The sequence below is a fragment of the Lutra lutra genome, chromosome 9 (genome assembly GCF_902655055.1).
Source record: "Lutra lutra chromosome 9, mLutLut1.2, whole genome shotgun sequence".
NCBI classification, from domain to species: domain Eukaryota; kingdom Metazoa; phylum Chordata; class Mammalia; order Carnivora; family Mustelidae; genus Lutra; species Lutra lutra.
In genome coordinates, this window is record NC_062286.1 from 52647056 (window position 1) to 52665156 (window position 18101).

At 41.9% G+C, this 18101-nt stretch overlaps 1 protein-coding gene across 24 annotated transcripts in view; it reads right to left on the bottom strand.

Annotated features, from left to right (window-relative positions):
• The window catches only part of DYSF (dysferlin), a 203920-nt gene that overhangs the window by 23417 nt on the left and 162402 nt on the right, over positions 1–18101 (bottom strand). For all 24 annotated transcript variants that reach the window (XM_047743874.1, XM_047743882.1, XM_047743880.1 and 21 more), the window contains 4 exons: positions 9685–9783; positions 2349–2477; positions 1886–2041; positions 219–310 (listed from right to left, as the gene is read on the bottom strand). In XM_047743874.1, the coding sequence (XP_047599830.1) occupies positions 219–310; positions 1886–2041; positions 2349–2477; positions 9685–9783 (476 nt within the window). The remainder of the gene's footprint in view (positions 1–218; positions 311–1885; positions 2042–2348; positions 2478–9684; positions 9784–18101) is intronic.

Below are 18101 nucleotides of genomic sequence, written 5' to 3' on the forward strand. Positions count from 1 at the left end.
GTTTATGAGATTAAGCAGGAGCTCTGGCCAGACGCCAGCCTTCCGCACCCTGTGAAAAGCTAGCTGAGCTTACAGCCCCCTGGACGTGCAAGGTTAGCGACTCCAGCTTTGCCTCAGGAACCGGGCACTTCTGGGTGGCTGCCACCCCTCCCCCACCAGGCTGGGGGTTACCCAGGTTGGCACCTCTACCCCCCAGACCCGAGCTGTCCCCAACTTACTTTCCAAACACAGGCTCTAGGGTGCAGGGAATGTAGTTATCCTGGTCACTCACTGATTTCTTCCCTATGGAGATCTTGATGTAAGGGTCACACTGAAGGAAGACACAGGAAGACTTCAGTGAATTCACTTCCCCAACACATCTCTGAAGCTTCTTTGGTCCTTGGCCTTTCATTGGGGGTAGGAGGCCAGCCATCGAGAAGCTGCCATCCTGCCATGGTGCCAGGCCAATGGCCTTGTCCCACACACCACCACACCAGTTGGCCCTGACTTGGACTTCTAGCCATGGTCCAACAGTAGAAATGGGGTACCTGAGTCCTCCGGACTCCCAAAGCACTGCCCCACTGGGACAAGGTGGGGGAGGGCAAGGCTCCTATCCTCAGAAACACTACAGCCTGTATTACATATGTGACTGAGCCAGCCAGGGTCCTCTCTAGGGCCTCTGCTTCAACAGATTGAAGGGAAAGAGATGGCCAGACTTCAGCAGCCCAACCTGGCCCAGGCTGGCCTTCCCCAGATGCCTCTAGGAGCAACTGAGACCAGAGACTTCTCAGGTCAGTCAAGGCATAAAGAAATCTTGAAGTGTATGAATGGACAATTGGCCATACCACATCTTGAAAGCTATCATGGTGCCTGGGCTGGGGATGGCTCTTTTCTGCCCTTTGACTTCTCAGCAGGGCAAGGCCAGCTATGACCTCTCACCTTAAAAAGCAGGGCTCCGGGGACAGGACACCAGACCTCCACCCACAGACTCAAGGACACATGCTAGGCCTGCCCCCATCTCAGGGGATGAGAGAGAACCTAGCGCAGTCCCTCTGAACTCCAGTCAACCCCGCCTGTCCCTCTTCTTTCCTCTTTCTCTCTTTCCAATTTTTCTCTGCGCCCTCCACCACCCCCATCTCCTCAGTGCTCCAGACTCCTGCTCTCTGGCAAGTTCCCACTTTGCCTCAGAGCCAGGGACCAGAGTGAGGTGAGGAGGTACAAAATTTGTACATGTGTGCCTCAGTCACAAAGTTTGAGGGAGTGCCCCCAAAACTCAATCAATCAAGATAAACAAATTTTAATGCCATATTTTAAAAATTATAGTTGATAGCAACAGGCCCTGATGAAAAAAATGTTTAATTTTAACCAAGGACAGGATCAGAATTACTGCTTTTCCCTTGTGCCTCAGGCTCTAGCATGGCTAGGCAACACACAGTTACTGAGCCACTTCTCTCCTGCCCGCGCCCGAGGAAGTCCAACCCCAGCCCACACCTTCCATGTCACTTCCTCTTGTGCCTCACCCTCGTGCCAGACAGTCTTCTCATAAACTCTTGCTAAGATTTTTGGCCCACCCTAAAAAACCATATTCTTCTCTCGCCTAGCCTACCAGAGAATTTCTTCTCCCTCCTAGCCTACCAGAGAACTCCATCGATCCTTAAGAATCCTATCCCTCCACCAAGCCTTCCTCATGATTGCCAAGTTTTGCACGACCCCACCTTCTCTGACCTCCTAGAGCACTTGGCCCCTGCCCGAACCACATCCAGTTGCCTCTCTCGGTGCTGGGTGTGTGTGGCTGGTTTCCGCGGCTTTCTGTGAACTCCCTGTGGGAGAGCTGTGTCCAGATCCCGTAGCCCATTTGGGCCCCAGGCTGCCATTCCGGAAGAGCTGAGAGCTACGGAAATGTTACCTTCCCATTGGGATCCTTGGGCTGCAGGCCAAATGCTCGGATGATATAGATGCGGACCAGGCACTCCTGAGGCCCCTGGGCGGCCAGCTGGTGGAACTGTCTCGGGGGCATGGGGACGGCCGGGTCTTCTGGGAGGGGGTAGATTTTGAAGAGGCCCTGGAAAGAATGAGGGGCCAACTCACTCATGATCATCATCAACATAACCACCATCATGACCCTTGCCGTCATCTCTGCCAGAGTCATCATGCCAGAGACCACCAAACCTACTGCCATCTCTTTACCACCATCAAATTCTGCATCGATGGCGTCACCCACACAGTCACCATGTACCAACATCAACACCATGGTCATTATCGTGGTTACTACAGTAGCCCTGCTCCCGGCCCCTTCACTTATGATAGCTACCACTTCACAGTTTCAGGCCTCCCAGGGGAGGAGGAGGGTCATGTCCTCAAGGACGTACCTTAAACTCCCCGATAACAGATGGGTCCTCCGTCTCCTCCTGAGTCTTGCCCCGGTAGAGCTTGAAGGTGTTGCAAAAGTCTGACAGGCCTTCAAAGGCCTCGACGTTCTCCAGTTGTGTGTCATAGACCTGCCACACATGCGGATGAGAGAAGGAGACGAGGGAAAGACAAAGAAGAGGGCCAGCCAAGGAAGAGGAAACAGGACAGTATTCAAGTGACAATGGATGAAAAGTCCCAGAGAAGAAAAGGAAGGGAAAGACCGTGTGCAAATTAAAGGAACAAAGACCGGTAGCAGAGGGGAAGGGGAGAGCAGCCAAGAACAAAGAGGACAGAGGAGGAAAGGTCACAGGCAGAGATTAAAAGGATGTAAAGAGTGGAGAGGAAAAGGAGAGGAGGGTGGGGTACAAGAGGGACAGGAGAGGTGGGAAGAGGGGAAGACGTGTGTTCAGCACCATTAGGGAATGGTTTTCTGGTGAATCCAACATTTTAGGTTTCTAGGAGTCATCACGTACCTGGCTGGTGTATTTTTTTTTTTACGAGAATAAAACCAAACAAACAAATGAAAAGTTAACTGACATTTTACTTGAAGATCAAAACAGAACTCTGAAAAATTTATAGGTCTGTGTTTCAAGCTACAAATGCTCCCTGTCCAGGACAGCCAGGCGACGGTGGTACCAAACCCTGGGCTGTGAATGTCTTCTGAGCACCACTTTAAATTTGCAAACTCAACGTATCCATCCCCTTCCTCTCAAACAGCCGCTGACCTCTCTTTGTTAGAGGCATGCTTTGGAATTGCTTAGGCTTAACTAAAGCAGCAGTTTTCTATTATAGGTGATAAATGTGCCTAAGAGTGATATTAAAAACTTAATATACATGCTAAGTCGGTTACACTGAAACTGACAGCCAAGGAGAACCAGGTAAGTTCCCGTCTCATTCTGTCCCTTCCAAGAAACAATTAATGATGCAAGTGAGGCAGGTTCATTATTAAAAATTAGAAAATACGAGTAAATACAAAGAAAAGATTATTATTGCCTTGCATTTGGATTCTCAGAAATAACGACTAGTTATTTGGTTACTATTTGATAGGTACCATTTTGAGTATTTCTTGATCTGTTTATATCATTTAATCATTTTAAAGGACAGTTCCTTCATTTGTCAATTCTACCATTTCCTCTGCTCCAGTTCCTTATTTCTGCTTTTATTTTTATTATTTCATTCTTCTTTGTAACTTCTTTTTCATTACTCTTTGTAACTTCTCCAGTGGAAGCTTTATTTACTTTGCTCCCTCTATTCGGATAAGAAAAATGCTTATTGTTATGAAATTGTCTCCGCTTACTACTGTCTTGGCATGGACCCATTTGTTTTGATTCTAATGTTATCATATCCATTCTCTTGGCATGCCACAATTACAGTTTTATTTTTATTCTTTGATCCGAGAGCTAGATGCTTGTTTTTCATTCTTTCATTTTAATTAAGACAAGCTTTTAAGGCTATAACCTTCCTCTGAATGCTGCTTTAGCTATAACTAGCAAGTTCTAATATGTAACGTTTTATCCTTGTTTTCCGGATATTCTGCAATTTGGGGTTATGTTTTTTCTTTTGCCAAGAACTGTGAAAAGAGAGGTTTTGTTTTTTTGTTTTGTTTTGTTTTTTATTTGTCTAGATAGGAGAGAACTTTTGGGGTTTTTTACCTTGTTATTAAGTTCTCATTTCATGGCATTATAATAAAAAAAATATCGTCATTGGTAGGCCAGTTTTTGAATTGTATTAATGTTCTCTTCAGGGTCTGTTAACATGGTCCATCTCTGGAACGATGCCAAAGGCTATAGCCTCTGTTTTCAGGCTACAGGGTTCAGTCAGGTGAATAACTATGCTGCTTTTCTCTATCCTCTTACGTTTGTGTTCCCTCGACCCTCACATTAACCAAGAGGAGAGAAAAAATCTCCCCCTACCTGCTATTTCTTTCCTATATCTCCTGTAATTTCTGTTTTGTAAATATTGATGTGGTATTATTCAGCACATAGATGTTCTCATAACTGTTATCTCCCAGAATTGCACAGTTTAATGCTATAAAGTGTCATTCTTTGTCTCATTTAAATAATTTGGGGGACCCAAATCTGCTCTCATCTAACAAGAAGACGGTAACTTCTGCTTTCTTTTCATTTGTATTTGCCAGGCACACATTTTTACAATCTTTCATTTTCAACCTTCATGAACCTATTTTGGAGTTAGATTTTGCTTTGAGATCTGACTTAAGTTTTATAATTAATGAGTGATTGATATGACATGCATTGATATAACAAATATATTTGATCTGGGTTTACATTTATATTGCATTTACATAGTCACAGAACATGTTTATTGTTACATTTTCCAATTTCATCGATTTTGTTTTACACCCTTGCCTGTGTGGTCTGTTTTCTCTCTGTGTGTGTATATGTGTGCGTGTTTCTGATGAGCTCAGTTCATATTCTAATGTTATTATAAATTTATATAAACGAGTAATTCTCTAAGTCCTGCATGTCTTTAGGGACAGTATTGAAGAGTTCTCTGCTACAGCAATGATAAAATGATGAAATTTTATCTCCCTCCCACTCCCTCTCCCTCACTCAGTTTTAGACAGCATTGTCTTCCTTAATATTAACTCAGTACTATTTGTTTATAATCTGCTTATACTCCTCTTATTTGTTTTGCCAACTTTAAATACTGTCAACTCTATCTATTCCATAATATGGCAATTCATGTCCTTACTCCGTATCCCATCATCTTTCTTCCTTCTGGGCTTAATTTTTTAAAAGATTTTATTTACTTATTAGAGAGAAACAGCACGAGAAGAGGGGGAAGGGAAGAGGGAGAGGGAGAAGCAGACTCCCTGCTAAGCAAGGAGCCCGATGAGGGACTCGATCCCAGAACCCTGGGATCATGACCTGAGCTGAAGGCTGACGCTTTACCGACTGAGCCACTCAGGCATCCCTGTGCTTAATTTTTGCCAGTATTGTCACTTCCTCATTTTCACTGTGTATATTTATATTCCATCATATTACCCTAATCCTTACATTTATTTTCATTGGAAGTCTAAGGTAAAATATGATCACAACCAGTCCCTTTGTTCTGGTTTTCCCAGTTATCTCCTAATTGACTAAGTTCATTCCCTTGGAGCTCCTCAAGATGAGGGCATGGGACATGTATCCCCAGTTCCTGAATACGCATGCTGTGTGTCCATAGCTGCCGTGCCCGAGTGGCAGCTGGGCTGAATATAAATCCTGGGGCACCCTTTCCCTTTGATTATCTTACACATGGTGCTTTACTGTCTTTGGGTATGAAATGTCATTGTGGAGAAACTGAAGCCAACTTGTATTATTTCCTATTTTAAATGACTTAATATTTGGGGAAAGAAGAAAGTATGACTACCCCCAAAATTCTTTAAATCTCAAGTCCAATAACATACACTAGGATCAGTCTCAGGGTTGACCAATCTGGGTTGATTTTCCCTGATACCCAGCAGACCTTATAGTATGTATATTCAGGTATTCTTCTGACAATGCTGGTGACTTCCATTAAACTCTTCAATGTCTATTTGTTTTATTTCACCATTTTGGTTGCCGTCCTCAGAGACTCCAATTATGCAAGTGTTGGATCTCCTTTCCCTGATCTGTCATTTTCTCTTTATTGTTTTATACCTCTGTTTTTTAATTTCCATATCATTTTGTTGAACTTCATCATTTCTGTCCTCTGCCCCCTTCCTGTGTTTTCTAAAGTGGCCATTCTGCCCTGCACTCCTTCCAATTTCATGTGATCTCCTCCTTTCCGGAATCCCACCAGTCTCTTCTCATCTCATCATCCCTTGAGTCCTTTCATTTCTACCTTGATTCTGACTGTCCCACCTCTGAAAAGTTCACAGCTAAGGATTTCATTTCATCTGCTCCTTGGCAAAATTTTTCTGGTGATATATATCCTCTTCTTTTGGCCAAATTTTGATTTATATTTTCTTTTTCTTTTTCACGGCATTTTTGAATTAATGCCCTGATAGTTCTTTTATGATTACTTGTCACTAAATGTGTTGAATTCTCCTAGCCCAGTTACTTCCTTTGTTCTGGCCACAGAGGCAGACTGCTTCCTGCAAATATGGTTCATCTCTTTGATTCTTGTGTGTCTCCACCTCTTTCACTTCTCTAAACTAGACCAGGTCTGAGAAGCATTTGTTGCCAACCCGAACCTGACTCCAAAGTTCCCACATCCATCATCATGGACAAGGTGGATCACTTCTATCTTTCATAGGGAAACCTTGACTTCAGGAACTTTTTTTAAACTACTTATTATGAAAGTTTCCAAGCGCACACAAAAATAAAGGTGACATAATAAGCACCCATGTGCCTATAACCTGTCTTCAATAATTCTCAACATTCTTCTCTTAGGAAGAATGGGGTTTTCTGGGATCTGCTACCACTATGACCTTTCATCATTTTCTCTTCATTTACTGCTGAGTGGCTTCTACCCAATCTTGGTTGCCTCTGGACAGCCCTTGCATGTATTTTGGAGTCTGCGGGTTTTATTTGTTTCCAACTTTTACTGAAAATGGAGTTTGTGGGTTTGAATGATTTCCAGAAGAAAAGGGGAAAAATGCTGACTTATGCAGCCATGTTCATACTGGAAATCTCAATAAAATACTTTTTAAATTTCCAAGTGGTAGGTCTTTTTGCTTAAACTTTTGTTATTAATTTCTCATTTTATTGCATTTTAATCTGTCTTGTATGATTTCTGCTTTTGGTAATTTATTGCTAAAATAATATGTGATCAAATTTGGTAAATATTCTTAAGCAATAGGAGAAAATATATTTTTTAATCACTTTTATTCTCTGTTTTAAAGCTACTTTTGATGTAGCTTAAAAAATATTTTACCTTGTTATTCAGACCTCTTATTTCTTTATTTATTTACTTTCTGCTTCATCTGCCTAGGAGAGAGATGCATTAAAATCCCTAATGCAACTTTAATTTCTCTCATCTCTTCCTTCTATTTGTGTGAAGTATGAGTTTACATCTTCCTACCATTTTTGCTTTAAATATTTCTAAGCTTCATTGTCCTGTACAGGAATATTTGGGCATTTTCTCATTGAGACGTGTATCTTTTATTTATATAAAATAACCCATTTTGTTTCCTTTGCTTTTTACTTTAAATTATATCTATTTCTCTTTTATTGGCACTTACCTTATGTTGTGTGCCAAAATATTTATTTTTTAGACATTCTAAGTTGTACTGTTTTTAGACCTACCTCTTAAGGACAGTCTAATGAATTCTGAATTTTATATAGTTTGAGAGTTCTTATCACTCAATAGAGAAGCTCAATATATTTCATTTATTAGGAAAACAAATATGTATTATTCTTTTTCTGTTGTGTTTTTCTTTGGTTTCTGTTTTTTATGCTTTCTTGTTTGTATCTTTTGTTTTTCTATCTTTTGCTACTGACACTGCAAGTTGCTTATTTCCCCCAGGCTAGTAATTTCCAAAATCTGTTTTATTTCCCCTCTAAGCATTGTGTTCTCCATTCTCTCCGTAATGCTACAGGCTATTTTTCAAAACCTCATGGTGGTGGTGGTGGTGGTTTTCTTCTATTTACTTATCCTTAAAGGACCAGTGTTCCTTCCAGGTCTGGTTTTTTTCCCCCAGAAACAGGTTGAATGCGTTTTTGTTTTGGACGGCCCATGTTCACTTGGACACTGTCAGAGATCTCCTCAGAGAGGTCAGGCTGGAGGGCAGGATGCCAGTTCCATGTCCGGCATCTGAAGGAGCAGCAAGGGGGGCCAGGGCCATGGGCCACGCTGGCAGGAGTCCTCATTCTTAGTTTCTTTCATTTTCTGGCAAGGCCACACTACCACATGCCAGACCTAATGTGTCAGACCTTCTTCCTGGTACACAAGTTTAGTCTCTTTGCCCAGCCTCACACACCCAACTGCAAATCAACTAAGAACTTGCTGCCTAAGGTGGCCTGTGCCTTTGGGGCCACTGCTCTCCTCATTTCTGCACATCCAGGCCTCCAGACACAACTCACCCAGAGGCCCACAGTGCATCAGAGACAACTTTTACCACCTTGTAGAATCACCCTCCAGAGTGGCCAGCCAAGGCTTTCAGCCAGCAGAACAACCTGAAAGCCAAGACCACCCACCATTCCCACTGGCCTCAAATCCCATTCCACTGGTCCCCTTTGAGGTGCTCCTCTGCATCTAATAGCCTTTGCATACCTTCTCTAAACAGGTTTTCCAGATAAAGCAAGGCAAAATACAGGACACCCACTCAAATTTGAATTTCAAATAAATAACAAATAATTTCGTTACGTAAGTATGTCCCAGGCAATATCTGAGGCCTAAGACATACTTATCTAACAATTACAGAAAATACTTATACTAAAATATTATTCCTAATTATCTGCAATTCAAGTGTAACTGAACATCCTGAACGTATCTGGCAACCTTCTCCAGGACTCTTTACAACTCCTTTGGGGAGTAACTTTGAGTCACCTCTGGTTATCTTTTTTAAAAGCAGTCTACTTTTTAAAAAGCATAATTGTATTTGTGGAATTTCCTCAAAATACCAGAATTTGGCTGACTCATCCCTGGCTTAGTTTTTGTTTGTTTGGTTGACTTTGGGGGGGAGGGGGTTTCTTTTCTTTTCTTTTTTTCATGGAAGCAAAGTTTACCATATTTTTATATCTGTTAGGCAGTTTCTATCCCAGTTGTAGGGGCAGAGAAGTCAGAGCTACATTCTCAAACTGACTTCCCTTTTTAACACAAGATTTTTTATTATAGAAAGTTCAAATAACTTTAAAAGAAAGGGAATAACCTAACAATTCCCATCTCCAGCTTTAACAAGCACCCAGATCCAAGCTTTAACAATTTTCAGTATTTTGCAATTTTCATAATTTTTAAAATATTTTGAAAATCTACCAGAGGGTCACTCACATCAACTATCTTCCCATTTATTTTTCTTTTCTTCCTTCCTTCCTTTTTTTTTTTTTTTTTTTAAGCATTTTAAAACAAATCCCAGGTCAGGCATGATTTCACCCATAAACATCTCAGTATTTTTCAACAATCTTCCAAAAATACTTTCTTGGTTACTCCAGCCCACACTGACATCTTGCTCTAAATCGGTGGGTGACCCTTCTCACCTCAATTAGCTCATCAGGATTCATCAGCCCCCAGGCACCAAATGAGAAGATTCACACATGTATTCAAAGGAGGTGACATATGTGTACACGATTTATCTCCCTGTGGCATCCCCGATGTCCCTTGTGTGTGCCCAGGGACTATTAGACTAAAGGGCACACTGTGGAAAGGCCTCACCTTTAGAGTGTCAAAGCCCTTCTCCAAGTATGAGCCGCACTTCTCCCTCTCCCCTGTGGAGGCAAAGAATTTGCTCCACCAGTCGATGAACTCCTCCTCCTGAGTGGGTAGAAAGGAAGAGATCACTTCAGAAACAGAACTTGCCAAGCAAGGCCCTTCTGGACCAGGTACCTAGCAAGGCCGATGGGCCAGCATGGTCTTCAAAGCTCTCCTGTTGGGTGAGTTCAGGGGAGCCGACCCCTGGAACTCCCCACCCCTCCAGAGGCAGGCTGCGCAGACCTGACCAGAAGAAAGGTTTGAACATCTGCTCTACCCTGAGAGGCAGAAGTTCTGGTCCTGGCTCTGGCCCCCATTCACTGTGTGATGCTGTTACGCTCTCGGGCCTCCCTTCTCCTCTTTGTAATGTGGACATGAGCCCTGTGGTCCCCCTGCAGTCCATGGATGTACCAAGGCTGAAATCAGAAGGTACATATGGTAACTCTTTGGGGGAAATGTCAATAATGTGTTACTTATGAATACAATGCAGTAGACCCAGGAAAACTCAGACCCCAAAGAGCTATCCTGTCTCCCCAACCCCAGGAAAAAAAAAAAAACAACATCAGAAATCAGAACTTAGCCTCTCCAAGGTCAGATCAAGGCAGAATCCCTGAAAATCAACAAATGCTTACAAAGGGCCCATTATGCAAAAGACGCCATGCTACATGGGGGACATCAGGTAAAGAGACGTTTGCGATAACACATTCTCTGCCTTGTCCTTCCTCCACTTACTCATATTTGTAGAAGACAGACAGGTCTCTTGGAGCACACACTGGTCTCCTCACCTTCACACATCCTACACATGGTATGTCTACAGGTCTTCTTATTTCTTTTGTCTAGAATGGTCCTCCAGCTGTGTCCTATCTAGTTGTGGGTGTTCTGTCACTCAGGGAGTCAGCAAGCTTCCTGAAGGCAGGATGGTCACTCTGCCTCAGGTCTCCCTCCAAACCCTCCCTAGGGCTGGGCACTCAGTCTGTGACTGTCAATACCTTTAAAACTCACCCAATTAGTAGGAAAGGCCAAGGACTAGGTGTCAAGAAAGCTGATCTGGAACTTGCTTTTCCTTCCCAAAGGAGAGGGTGTGTTAGGAGATCTCCCAAAAGTCTGCTCTGATACTATTAAATCAACTAGAATGTCTGTCATGGAGTTTCTGGAAATGCTGGTGGCTCCCTTTAAACTAATGCTCAGTCCTTTGAATCCTGGCTTCTTAAGGGTGAGAACCAGCTGGAACCAAGCCAAGGGTACCTGAACCGACACAATGGGGAGAGGGTAGGATGAGGCTCTCAGAGTCTCCACCTATCCTGGCAGTGTGGCCCTAACACCCACATTGTGGTCAGAATGTGATCCCCAGACACACAGCACAGAGCATGGGTACCAGAGGAAGGCTGAGTCTACACACAGTCATTGTCAGACCAACTTACCAGGAGGTTCTTCGGCAGCTAGAGGAGAGGAAAAGCCATTCAGATGGGTTAATATATAGTGTAGCAGAACTTTCTGGCTTGCAACCCCTCTAGAAAAAGCCAGCATAGAGCAAGGCCAACCCTAGCCCTAAGCCCTAATGCTTTAAGATCAATTTAAAGAAAAAGATGCCATGGGTGAATAAACATATGCAGGCATATATATCAAATGCATAACACAGAAAAATATATTTACACAGACATGCCCAAGGGAGATGTTTATACTGTAATGCACATACACCCCACAAGAGTACACACATAACACACAGGCACATATGTACACACAGAACTGTTAGACCAGAAGCCAGTTTAGATAATCCTCCTAAGTCTTCCTTCTCTTCCCCACTTAAATATTTGAGTTTATGATCAGGCTCAGAGTCGGCACAAATAGGCACTATTTGTTATTCCAAAGAATAACAGAAGCACATTAATTGTGGGAGAGTTTTTACACTTCCCACAGTCTTGAAAAACCAAGCAAATGAAAAAGAAAAAAGGAGTATGAAGGCTGAGAATCTGAATAATACCACTAACAATGTCAATTAAGAAGACAAACATGTGATCCAATGACAGAAAATATACCTTCTTTTCCACCACCATCGGAGCACTTAGAAAAAAATTAAAAGCCACAAGCAGATCTCAATAAAGTCCAAGATAAACCTGTATCAGTCACCAGTCACATTCTCTGACCATAATGCAGTAAAGCTAGAAACTAATGAAAAATTTAAGGATTAAAATTCGCAAACTTTTAGAAATTTAAAGGCACACTTTTTAAACCCTCCTGGGTCAAAGAGAAAACCAATCTAAAATCACAGATACTTAGCTAATACCAACAGTGACAGGGCTCTGCCCCCAAATTTGTGGGTTAGAGCAAATTTGTCCTTAAAGGAAAAAAATCAGTCTTAAGTGCTCTTGCTTTTATACAAAGGAATGAAAATAAATAATGATAGCTCAAGAAATTACAAAATGAAAAATAGGAAGACCAAAATTTGACAATGATGAGTAGAAATAAATACATTAGAAAGGAGAAGAGTAGTACAAATGATAATTAAATCTTAGAGCAAACCTTCAAAAAAGACCAATAAAATAAACATTTATCAAATCTAAGATCTAGAAGCAGATACACCACTAAGAATGAGAAAGATCAAATAGAAATACATTATGGAAAGAATGAAAATATTCAGAGATTTACTACCACCTAATCAGTGACAAAATGGGAAATGCACATGAAGCGGGAAATCTTCTAGAAGAGTACAAATTCCCAAAATTGATTCAAAAGTAATAGAAAATGAAGAGATCAGTAATCCTGAAAGTGAAAGAGCTCTCAAAGAGGTACCTCCAACACAGACATCAGTCAGGATGCTTCCTTTGGAACAAAGTTCTAGCAGTCTCTCAAAGAATAAATCACTCTTTATTACACACACACGTTAATCCCATTCCTGAATAGAGACATTAAGATAATAATAGTTTACAGCAGATGTGCCATGGTCAAGCTGGATTATTCCAGAATGCAGGAGTGGCTCAGCATCACTGATTAAGGAGAGAAAACCCACATGATCATCTACAACAGAAATTTACAAACTATGGCTCACTGGCCAGCCACCTGCTTCTGTAATTTAAATACAGTCTGTGGTGGCTTTTCAGCTACAACAGCAGAGTTGAGTAGTTGAGACAGAGACCTTAAGTCCCCCAAACCTAATATACTTTCTCCCTGGCCCTTTAAGAAGAAAAAAAATTGATTGATTGATTGATTTGAGGGTTGGGGGGACACCAGAGCTCTATCTCATGACCCTGAGATCAAGACCATGAGTTCAATGCTTAACCAACTGTCCCACACAGGCACCCCTATTCTCTGGCCCTTTAAGAAAAATTCTGCCACCCCTGATCTATAACATGCAAATAAGAAAGGGGGAGAAAGGAATGATAAAACTTTTCAGTTATTCCTAAATGAAACTCTCAGTTCATTCATTCCCATTCACTTACTCTCATTCAATTAAGAATAAAAGGAAGCTTTCCTAGCATTTAAAAGGATATCTTAGAGTAATGTACAATGTTGTGCTACCAGAAATTCTCCCTTCTGGGCTTTTGCACATAGGGTTGCCTCTGCCAATAATTTTCATGTGATGTGGATATAAAAAAGCAATAAATCAGGGTGATTTATTATTATTAGCAGAGTTCAAATCCTGCCACTCCTAGCTGTGTGACCTTAGATAACTACTTAACCTCTCTGTGCCTTAATAATCTGTAAAATGATCAAACAGTACCAATTTGATAGAATTATGGTAAGAAATAAAGGAGTCAGTAAATATAAAGATTTTAAAATAGTACCTAGCACCTAAGTACAATGTCAGTATTTACTGCTATCACTGATCACAGTATTATTTCTTTGGTGTGGACCAGGTAAGCTTCTTGGCCAAGGGCTGGCTCTCTCACAAACTGCCAGGGGGAGCATAGCTGGCCATAGTCTTTTCCAGAAGGCAACCTGGTTGCATGTTTCCTCAGCCTTAGAAGTGTACACATGCTTTGAACCATTAACCTGTCCTAGAAATCTATCCAAAGAAAGTAATCATAGATATGCATAAAGATTTAACTTCATTTATCATTGTGAAAAATTGGAAACAACTTAAGTAACAATAATGAACTGCTTGGGTAAACTAAATACCCACGTGATTAAGTATTATGCAACATTTTAGAATGATGCAATTGAAATAGATTTATTGGCATGGAAAGCTATCCACAACTGATGAGATTAATAAAAGGTTAATAAATGAATAATGTGATTTCATTTTAGGAAAAGGACAAAACCCCAAATGTTCATAGCAATTACCTATGAATGGCAGCATTATAAATGTTTTGTTTATTCCTTTTATTTTTGTGCATCACTCAAAATTTTCTAAATTTTCATGACGTGCATGTATTCCTTACATAATTTTAAAAATCAAAGATTTTAAAAATAAAGAACAATAGCAGGACTTCAGGAAAAAATGTCACCAAGAAAATGAAAAGAATAGGGAAAAAAATGTTTACAAATGATATATCTGAGAAGGGATTTGCAGCCAGAATATATGGAGAACTCACACAACTCAATAATAAAAAGACAACCCAACCAAAAAGGAGCAGTGCATTTAAATAAACATTCCTCTAAATAAGACCAGCAGACAGATAATAAGCACAGGGAAAGGTGCTCATCATTAGCCAACAGGGAAACACAGATCGAAACCACTGTGAGAAAACACTGCATACCCACCAGGACGGCTATCATGAAAAGTCTGATAGTAACAAGTGTTGGTAAAGCCATGGAGAAACTGGAACGCTACTGATAAGAACATAAAAGGGTACAGTCACTTTGGAAAACAATCTGGCAGTTCTTCAAAAGGCTCAACAGAGAGTTATCATATGACCCAGCAATTGTACTCCTAGTTATATAACCAAGAGAAATGAAAAGTTACATCTACACCGAAATTAGTGCAGGAATGTTCAGAGCAGCTTCATTTCTAACTGCCAAGAGGAAGAATCCAAATGCCACCAGGTGGTGAATGGATAAAGAAAATGTCATATATCCACACATTTGGCAATAAAAAGCAGTGAAGAATTGATGCACATTACAACATGGATGAACCTTGAAAACAGTAGCTGAATGAAAGAGTCACAAAAGACCACATATTATATGATTCCATTTATATGAAATGTCCAGAAGAGGCAGATCTGAAACCAAAAGTAGACGAATGGTCGCCTAGGACTGGGAGTGGTTGGGAAGAACTGGCAGGTGACTGCTCTTGGCTACAGGGTCTCTTTGGAGTGATAAAAACCTTCTAAAATTAGTGTCAGGTCAGTAAACATCAGGCGTCAGTGCCAAATCAGACACAAATGGATTGAACTTGAGCATTTTGAAGATGGACAGCTACTTGACCTTGTACACCAAAGACACATCTACCAGAAAGAGAAGACAACACTTTCTTAACATAGGGACTAGAAATAAAGGAAGAGTTGAAAGTGAGTCTTGTTTTTTCCTTTGGGGAAGAGGATATAAAGGGATGTATTGTTTTAGTTACTCATTTCTTTTAATTAGAGTATACCCAAATAAATATAAAACATTTTAAGAGAATGTATTTACATAAAGGGGAAAATATACAAAACTACAATTTTCTGTTTCTGTGAGTTCTTTTTGAAATTTTTTCTCATCTATGGTCATTGTCATAGTATATATATTATTTTCTATTGTACTTTTCCCATTTAATGTTATTTTATTAAACTCTTGCAATAACTTAATATTCATTTTTCACTTAATAAATTGTGTCATATATTTAACACTTCAAAAAAACCTTCTAAAATTGATTATGGTGATGGCTGCAAAACTGTTAACATACTAAAAAATACTGAGCTTTACACTAAATAGGAACTTGTATTATATGGATTATCTCAATAGAGCTATAAAAATAAAAAGAAACAAATGATCACATACAAGCTTATAACCTCTAAAACAACAACAAAAGCAGGAATCTTGAGTACATATTCTAAGGAAATAAGAGTTAAAATTTTTTTAAATATTTTATTTATTTATTTGACAGAGATCACAAGTAGGCAGGGAGGCAGGCAGTGAGAGAGGGAGAAGCAGGCTTCCCGCTGAGCAGAGAGCCCAATGCGGGGCTCGATCCCAGGACCCTGGGATCATGACCTGAGTTGAAGGCAGAGCCACCCAGGCGCCCCTAAATTATTTTTTTATAAGAATAATCAAATGGTCACCAAAAAAGACCTAAATCTTAGGATACCCCGTTTTCCTCAAGAACCTCTCTCAGCTGTAATTTCCTTGTCCTTCAAAGCCCGAGGCAGGGTCCAGCGGCTGGTTCTCCCCAGCAGACACAGTTGCCGTAGACACTGGCGGTGGTTGGCCTTTCTAACTGCAGGTTACACCAGCAGGCCTGCCGCTCAGTGGTTCCTGTCCCCCTCTTCTTCCTGCATCCCCCAGGCTAACGTCTTCTAATTCCACCCCTTTGGCAGACACGATACGTGCAGCAGAATCATAATTTGTATACTAATTAGTTTATCTTTTTATTTTACAGTCTTCTGCTTACCCCTTTGATCTTCCCTGTTTCTACTCCCTTGCCCTTCTCTGGAAACTGTCATACTTATGGCCAACCCAAACTGGGTTTAACTCTATGCACATCTTCTCCACACAACCAAATGTGGTCAGAGGGGAAGAGCAAAGGAGTGGCTGCTCTCATTCCAAGTTCATGTCACAGCCTCAAGTGGGTCCCAGTGCTATCTATCCATCTCCCTTCAATTTCCCAGTCCTGGAATTCTCCTGTATCCTAACACCACCTTCCTATACCTTCTGCTTTTCCCTCAGACCTCCACCACCTTCTCCCTCTGCTCACTCTTGGCCAGTGACCCTGCTTCCTCCTTCTCTTGGAAAGCATAAGCAATCAGAAGAGAACTTCTGCAGGCCCTCGCCAGCACCTGTACCACATCCCACCTTCCCTCCTGTCACCACGTATGCTCAGCTTGCTCCCAACCCAAGGCCAACCCCTGTACTCATGCTCTAGGTCCCATACCCCTGGTCTATTCAAGACACCACTCCATGATCCTCCTCACCCTCGCCCAGGCCACCCAACACACATCTCTACTGGGTCACTCCACTAGCATTCAAACAGGGGACACTAGTTCCCTGTCACTTAAAGAAAACTCTCTGACTTTCTCCTTTGGCTCCCAACTCATTTCTTTCTCCCCTTAACAGAAAAACTTCTAGAAAGAGTTAGCTACACTTGTGTCTAATTCTTGTTTTCCTATTGTCTCTGTTCAATCAAAGCTTGTCAAGATCACCAGTAACTCCAACGATCAATTTACCGAGGACCAGGGTGATATCCTCCCCCAATCACTGGCCAAGCCTTCTCCATCTCTGCTGATTCCTCCTGGTCACCCACCCTTTGGTCATCTGAGTGCCCCAGGGCTCTGTGTTCAGACCTCTTCTCCTCTCCATCCACTCACACTCCCTGGGGTTTTCCTGGAGACTTACACATTTAAATGGCATTGATGCTGATGAATCCCATGCTGAGCCCCCTCCAGCCTAGATGACTCCTCTGAACCCCAACCCCCATTTCACATCTCCCAGTGGACATCTAATAAGCCTCTCAAATGTACTATGTCCAGAATCCAACTTCTGACCATCCTCCACCCACCTGCTCCTTCTAGTCTCCCTCAAGTAAGTAAATGGTAATGCCTTTCTTCCAGATGCCCGAGCCCAAAACACTGCAGTCCCCTTTGAGTCCTTTCCTCATGCCCCATGTTCAGCCCACCAGCATATCCTGTTAGTGCCACCTTCAGTACATATTCAGAATCAGACCACCTCTCCCAAATGTCTAACCCCCTGTTCCCCATCATCTGGATTACTTCCCCAGTCTCCCAACTGACCTCCCTGCTTTCAGCCTTGCCTCCATATCTATCCTCAACACAACTCCCCCACAGAATGGAGCCCCTCAGCCCTCATGCAGTCCCTCCAGTGATTTGCCAACTCAACTCAGGATAAAGCCAAATCCTCTCATGATGTGGTCCCCTGACCTCCCTGATCTCATATCCTTTGTCTTTCCTCCTCATTCACGCTCATGCACCACAATGGCCTGCTTGGTCCTCGAGCACTTCCAGCATCCCCAAACTCTTGCTGAAGCACTATTCCTCCCATAGATCCATGGGGTCACTTCTCCACCTCCTTCTAGTCTTGACTCAAATGCAATCTGCTTCACCCCCACTTCTTCACCAGATTTTAAGTCATGACCCCTCCCCCCCAGCAAATCCTATCCCCTCTTCCTTGCTTTTCCTCCCTAGCAATTACCACCATCTGACATGCCGTGTATTTTATTTTGGTATTTGTTTGTTGTGTCTCCTTCCCCATGAGGGCAGAGATCTCTATCTTTTCTAACACTCTGTCCCCAG